The sequence below is a fragment of the Gymnoscopelus microlampas genome (assembly GCF_963454915.1).
Source record: "Gymnoscopelus microlampas genome assembly, chromosome: 11".
In the NCBI taxonomy this organism is placed as follows: domain Eukaryota; kingdom Metazoa; phylum Chordata; class Actinopteri; order Myctophiformes; family Myctophidae; genus Gymnoscopelus; species Gymnoscopelus microlampas.
The window spans coordinates 27775906-27792735 of record NC_139948.1 but is presented as its reverse complement, the minus strand read 5'-3'; the positions used below and the strand labels follow the sequence as shown (position 1 = coordinate 27792735).

Genomic DNA, 16830 nt, shown 5'->3' with positions numbered 1-16830 from the left:
TACTCCGTTTGGTTTGATAGAGGAGAGAGAAGTCATTTGTTTAAACGCTTACGTTTGACACAGAACAGAAAAGTCAGTTGTTTAAACGTAATTATCTTAGAAACGAAACTGTTGTAGGCTATATGAAAAAGAGGGGGTATTAATAACATAGTGTATACGCATTAACTGGAACAAACTGCGCACATATCCTTGGAGGATAAATTGGTCTTTGCTAAACATCTGGATTATAGTCCCAAGGTTTCAACAAAGTAGGAGGACTGTCTGTTAAGAACAAGTTGTTTTTAGAAGAAGTGCAACGACCACCATAGAGAACAGGTGTAAAGGGGCAGTACACGGAGAGGAGAGGTGACCTGTCTAAAGAAGACATGTTTGGGATGATAAAGAATTCCGTCTTCGGAAACATCGATGAGACGGAATATAAATTGCTCAGCAATGACACAAAGGTAGGCATTTGTGCTGATACCACATCATAGCCTTCCTCCCAACTTACACATAGGCTATAGTTTTGGTAATAAGATTTGACTTGTAGCTTACTTAATGCGTCGTTTTCTTAATGTCTTTGCGATTGGATAGCCTATATAGCCTTTATGACCAGTAAATACATTGAGACTCTTTTGCAAGTATGCACTGACCGAGGCAGAAAGATAACTGTCAATGTCAGAATTAGAATAATTATTTGTCAATTTCCTATTACTTACATAAAGAATATGAAATACCGTTCCCCAACTTCCCCTCAGCCACTTGCAGTGCAACATAAAACATCAAACCTTTAAAAAAGCATAATAAAAGTCAATCTAAAACCCATTACATAGACGAAAATGTACAAATGTGGGCATATCCTTTATCCTACTACATGTAAAGCATACAATAATGTTTTTTTCAATAGTTTTTGGAGCTTTAATTCCTTAAACGAGCACACCCATATAACCCATGATTGACAGTCTGTCCAGTTAATTGCTTGTGACCTATGAGGCTCCTGCTTTGTCACAGTGGGGTGTAGCTCTGGTCCATTAGAAGGAGAACTCCATGAGCTCCAGAGCTAAGTGGGGTGTATATATCAGGGCAACTGGCATATAAACTATGCAAACATTTATCTTGGGACCAAAAAGAAAATACATAAACAATTAACAGAACAGGCTATTAACCTCTATACAATAATATTTTGACATGTCATGTAGGCTATTGTATCATGCATCGTCTATTCTTTTAGTGTGAGATGCTGTGCCACATATCTCACTGATAAGGCATATGTCTTTTCCTGTATACATACATGTACAGTATGTACAGATTCAGGTGTGTGTGTGTGTGTGTGTGTGTGTGTGTGTGTGTGTGTGTGTGTGTGTGTGTGTGTGTGTGTGTGTGTGTGTGTGTGTGTGTGTGTGTGTGTGTGTGCGCGCGCACGCACGCACGTGTGCATGCGTCTGTCTGTCTCCTGTGTGTTTAAAGATAAATCTTGAGCTCAAATGTGAAGTCATGTATTCTGACACACTAACCATTTAGGTAATTAGGGGAATGACGTAGTAGGACACTGAGATCACTCAAGATTGAACAAGGTCATGCCCTCTGTGTCTGTCAGTCATTCTCTCTCTCTCTCTCTCTCTCTCTCTCTCTCTCTCTCTCTCTCTCTCTCTCTCTCTCTCTCTCTCTCTCTCTCTCTCTCTCTCTCTCTCTCTCTCCCCTACCTCTTTGTTACCATTTTGTTTACCCCCCCCCTTTGTGTCTGTGTTTCTGAATGTTTGAGAGAGAGTGTGTGTGTGTGTGTGTGTGTGTGTGTGTGTGTGTGTGTGTGTGTGTGTGCTTGCGTGCGTGCGTGTGTGCGTGCGTGCGTATGTGCACCATGAGTGCAACTGTGTTTGTCTGTGCATGTGCGCATTCCAGTGGGCCCAACCATGTGTACTGTTAACTGAAGCAGTACCTAATTGCCATTTCAAGATTATGCCTATATGCTCCCGAAACCTACTGCGTCCGTGTGTATAATCGTATATAGTCATGGTACATGCAAGCTTTGAAATCGGATTTGTTTGACATGCTTCTGTATATTGGGTTTCAAGAGCTTGGCTAATGTCTACCTTTTGACAGGAGACAAAGCTAGACAGATGGAAACAAAGAGCTGCCAGCTCAATTGACCACACATTCAGGGAATCAAGTGACCCAATCAGACACCTTTACCCATGCACCGAGAGAGAGATTCAAGAGAAGATTTTTATTCAGTACATCACATACTGGTAGAACTGTTTTGGTTTCAGCTCCTTGACATTGTAGCAACAATAAAAGTAATATATTTAAGATTAGCTAAGAAAGAAAAGGTAGGTTCTCTAGGTTCTAGAAAAGGTAGAAACTACAGTAAATATACAATAATCATAGCACACTCTGTCGTGACCAGAGTGTGCTATATATATATATATATATATATATATATGTATGTATGTATGTATGTATGTATGTATGTATGTATGTATGTATGTATGTATGTATGTATGTATGTATGTATGTATGTATGTATATATATATATATATATATATATATATATATATATATATACATACACACACACACACACACACACACACACACACACACACACACACACACACACACACACACACACACACACACACACACACACACACACACACATAGTATGTCCTACTATACATTTAAGGAACCTCTGTCTGTCAGTCTGTCTGATCTGCATGTTTCTCCCTCCCTCCCGCAAGTGACCTTGCACTGGGCCATTGACCATTAGCATATGAAGACAGTCACGAACCACGCCATTTGTCACTTTTTCAAAATTTAGTTGTTTATTGTTATTCTTTTTGTGTAAACACCAGAGATTTGGAGTCCCTGCGCATGCCACGGGCTATGGAATCTGTTGTCATGGTTTTGAGTAGCTGCTGGATGGCCTTAGCTTCGGGGCTAACAGTATACAAAACAAGAAATGACTAAAGTCATAATATAGCCGCCAGCGGCAGGCTTTTTTTGCCCCAATCTGCAGCACAAAATGTAAAAGTGGTCTTTAAAATGAAATCTCAGCCATTCCAATGCAACCAAAATAACTCAACAGAGAGGTTCATCGGTTGGCTACCAATATAAAGGATGTGTGTGTGTGTGTGTGTGTGTGTGTGTGTGTGTGTGTGTGTGTGTGTGTGTGTGTGTGTGTGTGTGTGTGTGTGTGTGTGTGTGTGTGTGTGTGTGTGTGTGTTTGTGGCTGACAACTATCTGAAATTAAAATGACAAAAGTTAAAAATATTGTTGCCTATCATTAAAACAACCATTCATATAATGTGCAATAAGTGTTAAATGGCTTTATATTATGAATAGTACTGTAATAATGACTATAAAATCTCCATGTCTCTTCAACTCTTTATAACAAAAAATGCATATTTATTTTTTCTTTGTTTTAACCAAAATATATCACTCGCACTACATTTTACTAGGGCCTTCAAATACAGTACTTTACAGAGTAACAGACAGAAGGCAAGTGACCTTTTTACTTTTGGAAAATAATATTGAAGAAACGGTTAATTTGTGTACTGTCACTTTAAAAGCGCAATTTATACTTCATCGTACGACGGTGTCACGCACCAAACATAGCCGATCTCCAAGCTCACACTGCGTCTGTTCGCACCACGTTGTGAGCTTGTAGATCTGCCATTTTCGGCAACGATAGACTGAGGGACGGACACGCTCAGCAACACTAGTTATTCATTCACAGGGAGATCCCAAACGGATTATTATCAATTGGATAATTAAAATTGTCAACGGAGACTTGCTACCTTGGGTAGAAGAGGACGAGTGAAACTTTTGAGCGTTTCACTCGTTCGGTGCAGTTTCACCGCTGCACCGCACATGTAAACACAACAACGACGCAACCACCCGAGTGTACAAATGGAACCAAATGGACGCTTACAGCCCCCTTAAAATAGTGATGTAGTGAGCCAATAAAATTCCTCTTCCTTGTTAACCCGGGCAGCGCTGTTTGGCACAACTTGCATCTATCAATACACTTTTAGACCAACATGTTTGTGCCAGCGTGAGTGATTAGATTTATTTCTTGATCGCCTCTTGTTTTGATAGTTTAGACATGACGTCAGGGGCCGCTGCACTCGATAACAGGCTCGACAAGGCTAAAGCTTATCGATACCCGGGTCTCGATAAATTCATGCCCGGGTATATAATGTACCCGGTTTTTGAGCTCCATCCCTACTTGCGTCGAGAACTAATGGAGAGTGGACATTACCGCGTTTGGCTAAAAACAGTTAGTAACATCATACAAGCATACAAGCTAACTATTAGCCAAATTCGGCTAGCGCTCAGACGAATCCACTGAGAGAGGCGTGTCTAGTCCCATAGCTTGGGAGGACGAGAGCGCCCATTGGCTTAAACGACAGCCAATAAAAGTGTTGAATACATGTCGGAAATCTGTCGGGTCAGAGTCAGAGTGAATACAGAGCCGCGCTTTCAGCTGGCGGCTAAACACAATGCCACACAGAGAACGGCAGAACAGGCAGCACTACAAAGTTAAAAAGGACTTCAATTTAGCGGCCCTGTCCACAGACATCCTTTTATAGGCTGAAGGCCGCTTTGGTAATCCATAGCACTCGCACAGACGTTGACATGCTTCAATGCCGGGTCGTAAATGACTGGGGTTGTCACACACACCACACGCAAATAGGATGAATACAGGAGCGCTCCTCTCCATACTGAGCACATAAACCAAAAGCCTGAGAAATAAACCCTGACAGGGTCATTAGATGAATTATTACACGGCTACTTAATAAATAAATTGACACATTGACCCAAAAGTAACTACAAAATTAAGTATTTCCTTGTTTACGGTATTATGGTAATGAGTGTATTCCATTAATGCCATGTGCGGCCGTCCGTCCAATACGGTCGCCGCGGAAAACAACAGGAAGTGTTGATCAAATGACTTGATCAGTTACTGCATTATCTATTTCTCGCTTCAAATGTTTCCACACGGCAGCCATGTAAACAAACGCACAATGTCATTTACATCTGTAAAAGATTGACATTGTGCGTTTGTTTACATGGCTGCCGTGTGGATACAGCATAAAATCAAACGGCGCAGCAGGTGCTCTGAGTCTTTGATTTAGACAGAGATCTGTTATTGAGCTCAGCGGTCATTACCCAGAAATAACACACCGCTGAATTCAGTTATAATAAATATATTTATGCAACATGCCTTTAATGTCTGTTGTTCATAAATCTGGTTGCCTGGTGGAAATAGCTGTCTGAGTGCCTGCTGGTCCGGGCCCTTAGGCTGCGGTACCGCTTGCCAGATGGAAGTAGCTGAAATCTGTTCTGACACAAAATAAAATAACTACTGTTTGAAACAGAAAGGCAAAAAAGAATGCTGAGACCAGTCAAAACCTCTCCGGAGTCATGTGATCAGGGTGTATCAGTCAGATTTGTCATATTCCATTCCAATTGCCTATATTGACTTCCAAAGTTTGCTGGCTCTGGGTAGCCAACCCGGCCTGGCGGAGATCTGCGCTCCGGGGAGTGCACCTTTCTAGTGACAATGTCATATTTATGTCACTATACAGAGCTGTGACAGGAGAAAAGTGAAACCACAATCACAAGTCATACTTGAAAGACCACGCTTTAAGTATTGTCAAATCTCTGGACGTGATTGGTGTCAGGTATTGAAATCAGAGCATGTCACCTGATCCATGGTGGCGAGCCAGCTTGACTCCAACACCTTAGGGGCTTAATTAAAAGGGACATAGAATACAGATGACACACACACACACACACACACACACACACACACACACACACACACACACACACACACACACACACACACACACACACACACACACACACACACACACACACACAAAATCAGAGGTTTGTGTGATTTGTCATGTCAATGTTGAATAAAGTAAACAAATTAATTAATTCATTACAGAGAGTTTTATTATAGAGAGAGAGATTATTTTTATCAGGATGTGCGATGACAAGATAATTTCAAAGTTTCCGGCTTGATTGTGCCTCTTGTCAACCTAAATCAGAGCAGAGCAATCATTATATACAGTAAGATATGTAGCAGCACCCACACGCACGCATGAATGAACTCACATACGCACCCATGCACACACACACACACAGTCATGCGCAAGCACGCACAAACACACAAACACACAAACAAACAAAGACACAAACAAACAACAGACAAATGTGCACACACAATGACAATCCTAATTGCCTTTCTTTACTGAACTTAGACTGGTTGTCTTTGTATGTCACCTTTATGCAATGCTAATGGTGGCCCCAGTGACATGCCGTAAAGAGCAACGCTTGATAATTACTATGCAGGAGCCTGGCCACCTGTCACATGTTAAAACCTCTGGATAACATGTAATTACCTACTACTGTGTTCATGAAGATATGGACCTATTAACCACTTAAACTCTGTACGTGGTTGACCGGAGTACTACGTTTCTGTTTTTGCTCTACATTAAATATCTTAGTTGAAGATAGACCTGAACATATATTCAGTTTTGTAAAGAGCTGGAGAGACCGGGATCAGAATCAGCTTTATTGTCACATCACAGGTTTACAGAAGTTTAAAAAAGTGGGTGAAATTCGTTTTTGTGCAAGTTCTATCGTTTGTTATTTCCATAGAAAAAAAAGAAAGGCAAGAAGAAGAAGAAGGGGGAGGGCAAGGGGGAAGAGAGCTCAATCAAGGAAACAAACAAATTATCTACATATTTACACAGTGCCTGAGGTAAAGATATAAAGGTGCGTGATTATAGCAGCAGATGTATAGTGTACGTGATATACAGTACTATGGACGTTAGTTAAGGGGCGAGAAAAACACAAAAAATAAGTCAGCGCGTGTCGACTGCATAATCCACATAAGATAAATTGACACCGGTATAATCCGGTTACTGAACAAATACAATACAAATACAAATACAATACAATACAAATAGCAATGATTATAATCAGAATATAGAGCTAGTAGCACTTATTTCAACAAACAATATCACAGTAGGCCTACCTTTAACTATAATGATCATTTTATAACCATTTTGTTTAGTACATTTATGTACTTTTGCACTGTATTGATCAGGGGCGTTTTAGTTGGAAACGCCCTTGATGAACGTTTTGTTTTTGTTTTTATGTATGAAGTGCAAATACAGGCAATCTGACATCTGAATCTAAAACAGACATGCTAAGCATCCATATGCCAAGGAACATCCTCAGCGTCCATTTACCTCTGAGAATGTGGGGCCATTTACACTCTCAGAGGCAAATTTGTTCTCAGTGGACGGGATTCTAAGCATATTGTAGCCGTTGTGTAGTACTAGAGGAGATACTCTGCTCCACATTAACCTCACTAGATAATGTGATGCGACTCTTGTCCATCACATTAACCCCATTAGTGTGTGTATGTGTGTGTTAGGTCCTGACTCTACTCCACATTAACCCCACTAGATAACGTGATGCAAATCTGGTCCATCACATTAACCCTGTGTGTGTGTGTGTGTGTGTGTGTGTGTGTGTGTGTGTGTGTGTGTGTGTGTGTGTGTGTGTGTGTGTGTGTGTGTGTGTGTGTGTGTGTGTGTGTGTGTGTGTGTGTGTGTGTGTGTGTGTGTGTGTGTGTGTGTGTGTGTGTGTGTGTGTGTGTGTTAATGTTAATGTTACGTAAGATGCATCCCAGGCCCATTATTCTCTTTAGGTTGATTGAACCCTACAGGGCTGTGTGAGCAGAGGACTCAAATCAACATAAATGTTTGATCTGCAATTCCATCCAGTGCATGGACATTTGTCTGTACCCTGTGTTCTTCTCAAGCACACACACACACACACACACACGGACGCGCGCGCGCGCACACACACACACACACACACACACACACACACACACACACACACACACACACACACACACACACACACACACACACACACACACACACACACACACACACACACACACACACACACACACACACACACACACACACACACACAATGGAAACTGACACAATTAAGCCCCGAACACAAACCCGGCCAGTGCCAAGCATCTGTCCCTCTGAGCAGATTGTCAACTCAACATGAATGTATCAGAGATGAATCGCATTTCAGCTTCACCTCCCTCCTACGCTCATCCTCAGGAAGAGAACAGCTAAATTAAGTTAAGCTAATTTAACTGGAATGGACCCATAGGGTCCATTTGGTTACATTTGTACACTCTCAGAGTTACAAATAGATACATGAACACAGAGGATTGTTCAGTATGTGGACAGTGGTCCATGGACCCGACCATAGGGTCTATTTGGTTACATTTGTACACTCAAGAGTTACAAATATATAAATCAACAGGATTGAGGGTTTGACTGTATATGTTTGCTCATACTGTGCGTACTAGTGATGTGCGGGTCGGGTTTTTTCATGACCCGCCCCGCCACGGAACCCAACCCGCCTCAACCCGCCCCGCGAACCATATATAAATCTATGGCTCAACCCGCCCCGCGACCCGCGGTAAAAAAGAAAAAAACGTAAAATCATGAAGGAAAATAATCTTCAAGTATACACCCCAAGTGTATTCAAACTGTTTTATTGTTATTATTCTTATTCTTGTTAGGAATAAAGACAAAACAAGAGCATGTGATATTTATTTTTTTTGCGTGTGAGAGCGGCTCACCTGCAGCCCGCATAATTGCCTCTGAAATCCTGACTCGACCCACCCGTGCCGCGGGTTGACCCGCGGGTTACGGGTCGGCCCGCTCATCACTAGTGCGTACAGTAAGTGTGTATGTGTGTGTGTGTGTGTGTGTGTGTGTGTGTGTGTGTGTGTGTGTGTGTGTGTGTGTGTGTGTGTGTGTGTGTGTGTGTGTGTGTGTGTGTGTGTGTGTGTGTGTGTGTGCGTGCGTGTGTGCGCATGCTCATGCGTAAGCACACAAACCACCTCTCAGCTGAACATTCAAGCGTACCTGCCTGCTTGCTTGCTTCCATGTGTGTGTAACTATGGGCATGTATGTGTGTTGTAGTTATGGTTTGCCTGCTGAACGTCTTCGTCCGCTCACTGTGATTCCTCCACAGGACGGTGTTCAATACGAGGTGCGGCGGTATGATGCTGCGAAATACATCACAATATACTCCGAGGGGAGGAACTTTGACCAAGTGACGGGGGAGTTGATCAGGAGGCTGCTGACGTACGTTGGCGGGAGCAACACGACCAAGGAGGATGGTGTGGATTGTGGTAAGAGAGAGCACCTTGCAAATGCAAGGTCACGCCATCCATCCCCTGCCGCAGGCATCAATTGTACACATAATGCAATAAAGACATTGCCAGAGAGAGCCAGTCAGTCACATGGTACTACTAAAACATAGAAAATGAAAACTAGCAGGGCTCTCATTTTTCATCACTAATCAGCAAAACAGTATAGTCAGCTGATAAATAACATAACAATTTAATGACTTCTTGGTTGCGCACACATTCTGCGTTCACAGAGGTGTCATGTTGAGCCAACCAGAGTATTGAACTACTGCCTTAGTTGACCCTCTAAAATAACCCTAATCATTGCTAGAGTACTGTAGCTCCAAATGGAGCTACAGTATTGAAGTTTAGATATACTGTATGCATATATCTGGTGAAACTGCAGATCCCAATATTGTATGTCCCCACTCCAGTGTCATCTTGCGTGGCTTTAAGACACTGAGCTGGACATATGGCGACGATACACGAAAGAAGAAGAAGAAGTGTCCTCTTACCATGTCCTTGACTAAGACACTGAAGGGCTATAGGGAGCCTCATGACATCATTTCACAGTGGACATAGTTACATTTTTGGTAGATAGTAAGTTTCTCTGGGCTGTTGGAATGAGTGAGGTTAGAATTTGGCTAGTAGACACACACCATTTCTTTATTTACTCATCAATAAAATCTGTAAACCATGTGATCACAGTGCGCTTGGGTGGTACAGGGGTAAAGTACCTGCTCACAAAACTCTTGGCCATATTCGTGGAAGGAAAGCTGGGCAGGGAGGATGATCTGTGTCGTTGCACTAGCAACTCCTATAGGTTGCTAGGGCACCTGTTCTGTGGAGTGTGGAACTAGGAAGAATACCATGTACCTCTGCATGTGTTGTCCTCCTGGTGAAACTCCTCACTGTCATGAAAACCTTAATACCAAGTATATAGAATAACAAGGTACTAGAATACATAGGAATCTGTAATTAGCAATGACTACATTCAATCACAGGTTTTAATCTGGCTCATAAGCTTTGTCCACTCAACATTGTGGACAAGCACGTCTCCTTCGATTATCACATGAAGTCCTCAGCCACTTATGTTCACCTGACAGTGAGGAGTTTCACCAGGAAGGCGTAATACATGAGGAGGAACACGCAAATCAACCTAGTTATTCTCCCTGCAGAACAGGCACCTTACCTCTAGGAGTTGCTAGTGCAGCGACAGAGATCATCCTTCCCTGCCGGCTTCCCACCCTTGAACACAGCCACTTTAGTTCATTGGAGTGCCTGCCCAAGCCGGATGCACCATCTGGCACAAACCCCTAGTCTCCGCAGAGGTGGACAGGAGGAACGGTTCCCCTGTGCCAGCCGGATTCCCCGTAATGAATATTCTGATACTAATAAGCAGCAGTAGTTGAGGTTTCAGAATCTGAGACTTACTTACTAAGGCTTCAATGAGGGCTCTCCATTGCATTCTGTCTCTAGCAGCATGTTGCGTCACTCCTCCCTATGACAGGTTCAACACAGATGATCAGAATCTGAGAGGCCGTCTGCGAATCAGAAGGTTTGCCCCCTCTAGCCCCAGTGTTGAAGTGTCCCTCAGCAACACATTTAACCCCTAAATACTCCCCCCTTGTGCTCAACATGATCATTAGGGATGGAATGTTTAAATGGTAAAGAATTTAGGACTAACTAGAAGGTCTCCGCCAGGCCAGGGAGTAGAAGTCAATCTTAGCCAATCAGCATGAAATATGAAAAGAACCGGCAAAACATTTTCCTCATAATATGGGGTTGTGGTATAAGATTTTTTGACCAATAAACAAATATCAAAAATATATTTTAGAACCCCTGGTCTAAACTGTTCAGAAATCTGGTGGTACTGCTCTTGATGCATGGCTGTGTTGGTAGAAGCGGCATGAACAGTGTGCATGAACCGCTTCTCATATAATTCCTGGAGGAAGCGAAGCTCACCTCCCACAATGTGCTCAGCACCACAATGTGCTCAGCAGTCTGCACCACCCTCTGAAGGGTGGTGTTGAGAACAAGATGTTCTCGATGGAGCTGTTGTTATGCTGTTTAGCCACGTTTAAGCATTCAACACCATCTTAGCAGCCATCAGCTGGATGAAACAAACGGAATTTCACCCCTGTGATCAATAAAGGTATATCTTTTTCTAATGCTGATAATGGAGCATTTTTCTATGAAGGTCATGAAGTCAGACCACAATAAGTTCAATCTTTCAGTTACAATCAGAATACCGGTAGTAGCTTTTTATCCTAAAATGAGAGTGGCCAGTGTAAGGGTTAGCCGATGTCCAAGAATACAGTTTTGGTGTTTTTATTCACCAGTCCATGCAAAACTAAGGTTTACGAAAATAAAAAAGTATAAATAAATACTTGAAAGCTAACTAAGAAAAAATAACCCAAGAACTTGGTAACCTGAAACACAGGCTATGCCCTTTCTGACCAAAGGCCCTGGCGGCTCTTCCCTGGGTGTATAGTCACTAGCTCACCCTAAGCCAAACTAACACAACACTCTCCAGCCTCCCTCTTATACCAGGTGAGTCATACCAAGAGAACATTTGTAATTGGCATCAATTTAACTCAACCCAGGCTAACCATGGCCCATGAGATACATACACAATTACATCCATGTTTACAAACTAGTTCAGACACATTTCAGGCACCAATTCCTTCACAAGATGCATAATTCAGTATAATACAAAACATAATAAACATGAACAAACACCCCTCCTCAGTGCTTGGCACCTTCTTCACAATCAACAAAGGAATGCCAGCACTGCAGAGAGACAGGTGAGATGATCACCATTACAATTAGCTACCCCAGATTCAATAAACAGAAATGCTTCAAACATTAAAATGTATTGGGAAATACACCATGCAAAAACTTCAAACACACAGTCACTCCCAAGATGTTAATCAACTGGAAGCAGCTGTGTAGTTAGGTGTGTGTGTGTGTGTGTGTGTGTGTGTGTGTGTGTGTGTGTGTGTGTGTGTGTGTGTGTGTGTGTGTGTGTGTGTGTGTGTGTGTGTGTGTGTGTGTGTGTGTGTGTGTGTGCGTGCGTGTGCGCGTGTGTGTGTGTGCGTGTGTGTGTGTGTATTGTCCCTGTTTTTCTATAGTTTAGGGCACAGGCTGCCCTGTGACAGCCAGTCTGTTTCTTATAAATTTAGCATTTTGTTTCTATATTAGCAAATGTGAAAGTCTGACAGTGAAGTTACAAGTGAGGGATTGTTTCCTTCGAGGCTGGCCAAGGCGAAGTGGGTCGGTAGTCAGGGGTAACCACTGAAGTCATATATAGTTTGTCTTATGACAAATAGCGAAAATAGCCAGTCTACAAGCTCACAATTCATCGTATTTTGCTGCGTTGTGAGCTTGTAGGTGTGCTATTTTTCCTGCTTTTGAAAACATATGGACAGGTAACGCCATCTTGGGAGGTTTTCAGCTATTACTTTCAATGGTGTGACGTCACATTCTCTTTCTATTAGGCACAACAGGGTTAATGTGGTTAATATGACTAGATACAAGAGCCTTGGCACCATTTTGTTGTTCATGATTAATAGAGACCATTTTTATGGCTTGGTTGAAGGCCAAGCCGTTTATAACAGGGTTTCCATATCTGTATCTATGTCTGTTCCCTCAAAAGTAGACCAATCACAGCACATGCTGCTACGTGCATGACATCACGAAACAGAACCAGCCTTCGGCCATAAACAAACACAGCAACTGCAGTTTGTCCTGTTATTTTGAAATTGTAATGTTGATATTTTGTCAATAAAAAAATATATGAACTAAAATAAAAAAAACACAGCATTAAGTGTCGACACGAGGAAATGTCTTGTATATTAACCCATTTAGGGCGGGAACCCCTATTTGTTTGGTAATTATTGAATAAATATTTGGAGTTTTTCAGAAAACTTAGGTCAGGATTTAGAAGGTGTTTTTAGAATCGGCCTCAGGTCTAAAGCGTTTAAAAGAGAACTCTTGTAATTGTGGCAACATTCTCTTGAAGTATTTTCTTCTTATAGGTGAAGTATTTATAAAGCGTTTAGCTTCCAATAGTGGAAGCTAAACGGCAAGTTACCTGAGGACAAAGTGAGGTGCATGGTGCAAAGGGGTTGTATTTAGACTTTGAATTAGTCATGGGCGTTGCATTAATTAAACCTCTATGCACGGGAGCAGCATTAATAATGTAACAAAATGATGTCGGGAGACGCAGGGGAAACAAAATAGAATTTGTCCTTTAATCTCATGATTTGTATTGTAATATTATGTACCATAGTTATAGGTAGTTGTTGTACGTCTTCATATGCACCCTTCTTTTTTACTCTGTCTGCTCCTGTTTTTCTTTCAACACCTCCATGTCAGGAAGTGAACAAATGGGTATGGCACCTCCCATCATCATCACAGTGTACCCACGTGATGACGGGGTGTTGACTCGCCGTATGGCTGTTGGCATGAAGATCCCGGGCCCCTACCAGAAATGTCCTCCTACTCCCACTGACGGTGCCATCAAGATTGAAGAGCGGCCTGGCATGACCGTCTACGTGCTGTGAGTGTGCTTTTGTGTTTTCAATTGAATTGACTTATTTCATTTTATTTCATTCAGTGATATATTAGCATTAGTAGAGTCCCTTTGGGACATTCAATATTTACTTTGCGTAAATATTGAATGTCCCAAAGAGGCAATTTGATTTACAGACACACAGCAGCCACAACAACAATGTAATACGTTACACATAACAATAAATATGTAAATACATATGCAATACTTAATACAAATACACACCATGGTCACCATGACCAAGAGAAAAACAAGTTCAACTTGTCATCCAGGATAGTCCCCAGTGCATGCATCTCTGCCTCCATTAGCTCACCTTGTATGAGGGTCTACACAGGGGAAGGGGCCCTAAATATAGATAATAATCAATTAGATAATCAATGTACAGGAGAGTGCAGTAGTCCACTTTCCCAAAGGTGGGTTTCTGGGTTGAAAGAAAAATGCCTGCTTGTTAATTATATGTGACACTTATTATTATACACAAAGGGACATGGACACATTGTAGAGATAGGGCACGCACATCCACGTGGCCCAGGTGCAGGACAAACAGCAGTTCAACAGGAGGAAATAAAGTCTGCACACCGGTATTACTGCAAAAGCTGCATCACCTCGTAATGTATACCTTGAGGATTTTGCTCTGAGTACACCTTGTCTACCTTTTGAGTATAGGAACCCTTTTGTTATAAATAATGGATGCATTCTAGTCTGGAGTGCAATGCATATAAAGTAACATCGAACACATTCATGAGATGGTAAAAATGTCAAGTAGAGGTTGGGATGCTACTTGCAGTGCAAAACTATGCACGCCATTCCAGGCCCTTCCTGGTCCTAATACCCCTCCCTCAGGGAATAGACTCAAGGCATTCAAAGCAACAGCACTTACTATATACTGTATAAGTCGACTACCTACCCTATTAAATGGCTCCCCAATCATACACCCAGAGATGGGCAGTATTTTAAATACATGCATTTGAAATACGTATTTTAAATACTTTTTTGTATTTTGTCATTTGTATTTGGCTAGGATTGAAAAAATGAGATGTAATTTGTATCAAGATACTTTCAGATCTTGTATTTTCTGTATTTTAAATTCATGAAACATGTACATATGTTATGTCATTTTATTCTCAAATTGACACATTTTAAACATTCACGCAGGTTTATACTGTGGAATAAATAAATAAGACACAATGTGAGATGTCACTTCTACTCCGCCTCTGATTGGCTTACCCACCCTCAGAATAAATTCAACCACAAATTAGAGGCAGACAAATGCCCTTTCTTCTCACCGTTTTCTTTAGTGAATACATGGGAACAAAAACATGTTCACGGTTTGCTACTGTAAAATACTAAACTCTCAAGACACCACTTGCACCACTGCCCTAAACATGTAGTGTTGTTGTTAGTAGGAATAAACACAAAAGCACCCGGGAGGAAGTGGACTAAGAAAGGGGAGGAGCCAAACAGAGTTCCTGTTTCTACACAAAAAAGGAGCTGTTGCCCCAAAAGGCTAAAAGAAAGCGGGAAAAATATTTTTTTCCCCTTTTTTTACCAAATAGGTTCCTAGATTGATAAAATAGTAACCTGGTATCTCTCTTACTCCCTGTTCACAGGCAGTTTCCTGGCTTTGCAGCTGAGGCCGACTATAGAGCGGAGGCCTTGCGTCTGACACGCACCCTGGGGGAGGGTGCCCCCTTTCAGCGCAAGCAGTACTTCTGCTGTACCTATGACCCACCATTCAAACCATACGGTCGCCGCAATGAGGTGTGGTTTCTACAAGAAGAGCCATAGACATCAATTACAGTATTCAGATCAGAATCCAATGTCATGCTGAATTCCTCACTGAACCTCAATTACCCCTACTCACCTGGTAGTCTTGTACGTCTAACACAACTGGACTGGCTTAAGCAACATGGCACCTTGCAAGAGTTTTGAGCATAAATGGTCTGCATTTTGAAAATTTGGATTTTCCCACTTTAAAAAACGACACCGCGAGGGCTGACTCAGCAAACCTTTCAGACGCAAGATAAACAATAATGGAAAAGAAATGTCGAAGAAACTACAATTGAGATTATAAAGTTATACTGTTCAGTCTAAGATGGAAGGCCAGACAGGCATTATATTGCACCTGCTGGAAAGGGGATGTGTGGTAACTTAATATTACATGTACAGAGTTTGCCCGTGACTAATGGTTTTTAGTCGTTAGCTCAAGGTATAGCCTAGCCCAGCAACCTTGGATGCCTTTGTTGATCCTAGTGATAACAGTGGGTGATGCAAGGTAAGGAACCTGACATCCATCTCTGTATATAGTGCATTATTCATTCTACTTCAAATTACGTAACGCTTATCCTCATGACTTGATAGACTCCTCGTAGAGCTCTTATTATACTTAAGGTTGGTGTGACACAGACCTATTTCCTCCTAGGTAATGATCAGTGGGTTGGTAATACGGTTATATATCCAGACTATTTTTCTTCCAACAATTGTTAATTTCAGTGTTAAAAAGCTGTATTTCTGTGGACAAATACATCTCATATATATACTTACGTGTATATTGTGTATGACAAAAAGCACAATCATTTTTTTTCCTCAAAGGGCACTGGAAAAGAAAATAGGACTTAAGCCATAGAAGTAGAATTAGTTCATGTTTTCTCTTGATTTAGGAGCCAATAGGTGGACAGGTTTAAATTGGATATTACTTGGCTATCTCTCTGTTATTTTCTTTTCTACATGGTCGATGTTCCAGAAAGCGCTTGTGTGTAGTCAATACCTGTGGTGTTCTGAGGCTTAAGATTTCATTAGTGTTTATTGATTCTTGAGACGTGGTAAAATACCTCTATGGTATGTGATTTTCTGTGAGAATACAGAGGGGACATATGGTTCAGATTCAACAGTGTTGCATATTATAATAATAAATATGTTGTCTGTCTCAAGTACTTCTTTGCTTGTGGAATTTAATTTTAAATGTTTTAATTATATTTACTTTGTTGCACAGGATCCCCCAAGGGTCTGTGTCTC

The 16830-nt window shown here is 41.6% G+C and overlaps 1 protein-coding gene across 1 annotated transcript; it reads left to right on the top strand.

Moving 5' to 3' along the window:
• The first annotated feature begins 130 nt into the window (after window positions 1-130).
• LOC311055841 (heme-binding protein 1-like) lies at window positions 131-16592 on the top strand. Its single transcript, XM_084072108.1, has 4 exons — window positions 131-443; window positions 9083-9242; window positions 13620-13803; window positions 15426-16592. Exons 1-4 carry the CDS (start codon window positions 366-368, stop codon window positions 15601-15603), a joined length of 600 nt encoding a protein of 199 aa, XP_083928234.1. The 5' UTR covers window positions 131-365; the 3' UTR covers window positions 15604-16592.
• Window positions 16593-16830: the final 238 nt, after the last annotated feature.

Bases quoted from the DNA above. Each gene is read 5' to 3' on its own strand.
- LOC311055841 (XM_084072108.1), top strand. From the start codon at position 366: ATGTTTGGGATGATAAAGAATTCCGTCTTCGGAAACATCGATGAGACG. The intron at 444-9,082 runs GTAGGCATTTGT...ATTCCTCCACAG, and splicing joins TGCTCAGCAATGACACAAAG to GACGGTGTTCAATACGAGGT. The intron at 13,804-15,425 runs GTGAGTGTGCTT...CCCTGTTCACAG, and splicing joins GGCATGACCGTCTACGTGCT to GCAGTTTCCTGGCTTTGCAG.